We start from the raw sequence: 4,925 nt of genomic DNA on the forward strand, positions 1-4,925 counted from the left end.
GCAAGCAGAAGACCACCAGCGAAATTTATTTCGATTCTGAGACAACAAAACATAATAGCAATAAAGAAAATTAGATTAAAAGAAATTAACCCATAGAACTAGGGCTTGCATGACGTTTTTTCTCTTAAGATCAAATAACAGAACTCGAGAGCTTTCACTCAATAAATTAGAGATCACCAAGTAGGCTGAAACAGGGTGAGATCTTACTTCCCACCTCTCCTGCCACAGCCTCGGCTTCCATTTCCCCCACTTCTGCCTCCCTGATTCCCAAAGCCACAGCCTCCCTTCCTTCGGCCAACCTTGTTGCCATTCGAGGCCGACTGGGCCTTCATGTGTTCAGGCAATGGGAGAATCTGATCGATACATTTACGAAAGCTGAAATCATCATCGGTTCCGTCAACTCGTACGATGAAGAAGCACCGGCTTTTCCATGCTGGCTGGTACCGGACCTGGAATGCTTGGATCCCTTCTCCAATCTTTTTCTCCGGCTCCGGATGGCCCTTCTGCAGTAAGTCCAACAGCACCATGTGCTCGTACTGCACAAGCAAATGGATGTGAGTCAAGACACCCTAAATCCACATCTGAATGCAGCGTGGCCAAAAAGATTCGCTTGCGACCAGGATGAGAAAGTCAGTGACAGCACAGAAGTTCAATAGAGAGAAAATGAGATAATTTTGTGCATAAAGTGACTGTTTAAAATTAGGCTGTATAAACAACAGCTGGACAATATCAGTCCTATATAAAGAAGGATAAAATGTTTTGGCATGAATCCGGAGGGAATGGTATCTACACTGCAAGTAATCGACAAAGCCGTTGGCAAACAGTAAAGAAGAGCCAGTTAAATAAGACATTAAGCAATGATCCTAGCTTTTTAGAGCAAGCAATATTACTTAAGCCGACCACATGTTAAGAATATAATGAGTCACCATGTGGTGGAATAGAATAGTAAGACAAAATGATAGGGAAAAAGGTCTTCAGAGATTAAGAGATTGAGCCATTTGGTGCGAGCATATGACAAAACATAAAATATTTTTTCAGCAAAATCAAGTAAAGCACAGGAACCAAAACAAATATAGGATTCCAATCTTCTATGCTGACTCTCACATATGGGTCATAACTTGTGTTGATTTGCCTTCTATCATACTCCCATCATTGTAAGGTAAGATCTGATATGAGATGATTAACTAATTGAGCTGATTCAAACTGAATATATAGAAGAAGCATCTGAAGCTGTAGTTTCACAATTGTAGCACCACAAAATTTCCATAAGCACATTTCTTTTCACTCGATTCTCCTTAGATGTTACATTATGCTAAAATTGAGAAAAAAAAGTTTTTTTTTTGCCCCCTAACAACTTCAAACATCAAAATAGAAAACCACTAATCTTTGGCAGATTGCAGGGTGTTGAGTTGACATGAGACATCACACTCTTAGGGACATGAGGTAACATCAATTAAGAGGTACTTAGAAGGGGAAAAGTACAGAGACCTGATAGTGATGAAGAAGCAGGTATTAGCAATGGTTTGGAATGCCAAAGAGGTACATCAACCAAACAAGCTAGGTTGTTCAGTTATCAGTTTCATCAAAATCTTAACGAACATTAATTGAAATTATTTAGGTCGTGAATCAAAGACAGACAGGTTCAAAATTCTCAAAGAGAGTTTGTTAACTCTGATGGTCAATCATAAACAAAAATTTCAATCGGTGGGAAAATCAACAAAGCAATTTAAACATGTGATGTGGTAGTGAAAGGTAAAGGAAAAATACATATTTCCCAAAAAAAGGTGCCTTTAAAGTCTCGTAGGTGAGTCATAATTCTGTTACGGTCAACAGTGTACAGACTGCACACAGTAATAGTTATTCATTGGCATTTAGCAAGCAAGAGAATGCATGGTTATCCTAGTACATTTGGTTAAAAAAAAGTCAGAAAATTAACTGAAAATAAATTTCTCAAGTTTGTCCAGCCAAAGTTCCCCATAGCATTATTTTTGGTCTTCAAGCATATAATCAAACATTTTCTTTCCCCATGTTACCAACTTATCACAACAAATAATGTCAAATTTGTACCAATGCATTCGATCATTTTGTTATTGTATCTTTCTTCTCGCCTCACAAAAATTGGATACTCATTTAGTCATTTTACTATTACAACAAAAAGTCCAAAAAAACAATTATGTGTGCATTCCAAAATGGGCAATTAGATGCACACAATATGTTTCAAATTAATCAACATATCGTAATCAACTGTATGCAGAAAATAATAACGTCACTCCTGATAAAAAATTAAATTAAATGACGTATCACACTTTCATTCAGCAATGGCACTTATCAACTAAACTAAATAAAGTCTGCTTATAAGATTCTACAGCATTAAACCAAGTAAAAAATAAAATAAAACCAGCACATCTAAAACTAGAATATACAAAACAGCATGTAGCCATGACATCATGATATTACGAGTATCACAAACAAATCATTAAAAACGCCAAGGTTGTAATGAGGCAATACAATTGGATTTTACCTTAATCAAAACTATAAACAAGATATGAATCTAAGCAGAACTATGTGCCCCATAAATCCAAGAAACCAAAGGAAGGTGTAACACAGAAAAACAGGATTTTGTTGCCATCTTGAAAAATCAACTGAAAATGCTATTTGCAATTGTACTAAAAATTCCATCGAACTATGGTCTCTATCACAGAAGCCCAACCAAATCCTTACTGACACCACAAATTCCTCGATCCTAAATAAAAAACACGCTCTATAGATTCTTTTTGGTCATAAAATTCCAACAGATTTCCCATGAAAACGGGTGGAACAAAGCATGAATCACAAAATTACAATAAATTAAGAGAAAAGAAAGTAACGTTTGTCCACTAGAAATTCGAGTTTCATCAAAACCCCTCCAATGCCCCATCAAAAATCCAAATTACCTCATCAGATAAAAAAATCACTCTGTAAACTCTACTTTGGAACGAACTCAAATGGAGCATGATTCATGAAACTATATTGAATTAATAAAAAAGATAGCATCTTTGGAACTGCAGAAATCTAAAAGAAAAACAAATATTTAAAGAATAACCTCGTTGATATCGAGATTGGGAGACCATTGACGTAGTAGCTTGAAGAAGTAGTCGAACATCTCCTTCGACGAGTCAAACGCCTTCGGTCCCAGGCACACCTTCATCGATTTCTTCTCCTCCTCGCCTCCTCCTCCTTCTTCTTCCTCCTTCTCATCCGCATTCGAATCCTCTCCCCCCTCCTTCTTATCTTCCATCTTGTCGAGGCTTTTTTCTTCCAGAGACCTCTCCACCATCCGTTTATTCGAGGATCCAGCCTCGTCCTCCTCCTTGTCCTCTGCCACCGTATCGTTTCCCTCCTCTCTCTTCCTCTTCACCCCACCTCCTCCGCCCTCATCCCCTGGCTTCTCCGCCCCGTTCTCAACGGCCAGGGGCCCGGAACCGCCGGGGATTTTGGAAGACGAGGTCCCCAGCTCCATGTCTACGGCGGATCCGGCTTCCGGCGCGTTTCCTTCATTTGGTTGGGGGTTCGCAGCGAGCTCTTCCGCCATGACCGAAGCCCCGAGACCAGGGAAGTAGTTCGGACGTATGGGAAACGCCCCGATACCAAGAGGCTAGGGTTTTCCCCGTTTTTTAGCGGGTTTGGTTCCCGCGGAAATTCCAAACCGGACCCGGGTCGGAACACTACCAAATATGGAACCCATACCTACCAATCCAATATCTACTAACCCGACCCGGTAGCACTCCAGGAAAAATTGGCATGCAGATGCAGTGCATATTTTACAGCCGCGCAAATGGACGCTTTCTCACAAAAGTTTAGATCATAGATTTCTCTAGAAAAATCCAGAATTCTCTAACACTACGCAGTTGTTATTTTGTATCTAGAATGTGTAATTTTTCCTCAAAATTCTATTCTCCACTTCCAATGATAATATGAAGTGTTTTTCATCCATCTACCCTCTCGTTGATTGTTCTATACTTTGCAAAGGGTTGTGGTGTGGTTGCCAAGGACGTGGCATTGGCCTTGCATGAGCTAATTGTTGGCTCAACCTTTGCCGCCGAAGATCAAGTGCCAAAGGGTGAAGGGAGAAAGAAATTTTCTCTAGGTTCATGATATGGTGCAGCGTCATGTAGGATATAATTTTTTATTATATAAATTAAGCATTTATGCTAGCATTGGCTATATATTTACAAGTCAAACTACTTAAGTTTCTAAGAAATACCCTTTATAACCAGTGTTCCATGTATCAAGGGAGGATAGGCACAATTCATAGGGTGGAGCAATTCACAAGGGTCCTATTGGAAAATACCAATTTCTTATCACATTGGCCCTAAATCTTTTCTCTATTCCAAATTTAGGCCCCGAAGTATTTGCAATATACAAGTGATTTTATTTTCAATATACAAATGAGTCTATCTTTTCAGAGTCTATTGATTTATTAGTTAATATTTGAAATATGACTCGAGTGACGTGTTTACATGGCCATTTAGCCAATCAAGCTTGAATGACTCATGAATGATGTGGTGGATTGGCACCTCAACCTCCGCAAAATACGACCTCAAAGCATGCTGATCTTCACAAGATGCCCTAATCAAATTCTCCAAATTATCCAGAATGCCATACCAAGTTAAGGGTAAGTTGGTTCTAGTTCAGCCAAATCCACTTCGATTCAATGTGAGTTATTTAAGCTCAATCATGACTGAGCTACAACGGGACTCTCAGTTGACCTCTGACAGTTAGATCGTCACCTCGGCTCCGACCTATTGGGATCCACGGTATTTACCAAACTCGTCAAGATCCAACCTGAAAGTTAATTAAAGGTCATCCGACACTCATAATGAATAGATAACAGGAGCTTGATCATCGTCCTCCATTAAGGTATTCACCTTGGTCCTTGGCTGATC

At 39.4% G+C, this 4,925-nt stretch overlaps 1 protein-coding gene across 1 annotated transcript; it reads right to left on the reverse strand.

Moving 5' to 3' along the window:
* Positions 1-3,632, reverse strand: LOC105041409 (uncharacterized). The gene is made up of 2 exons (XM_010918379.4): positions 3,083-3,632; positions 1-536 (listed from the first exon to the last, which is right to left on the reverse strand). Exons 1-2 carry the CDS (start codon positions 3,569-3,571, stop codon positions 204-206), a joined length of 822 nt encoding a protein of 273 aa, XP_010916681.1. The 5' UTR covers positions 3,572-3,632; the 3' UTR covers positions 1-203.
* Between the last annotated feature and the right edge of the window lie 1,293 nt (positions 3,633-4,925).

This window comes from Elaeis guineensis, chromosome 3 (assembly GCF_000442705.2).
Source record: "Elaeis guineensis isolate ETL-2024a chromosome 3, EG11, whole genome shotgun sequence".
Taxonomy (NCBI): domain Eukaryota; kingdom Viridiplantae; phylum Streptophyta; class Magnoliopsida; order Arecales; family Arecaceae; genus Elaeis; species Elaeis guineensis.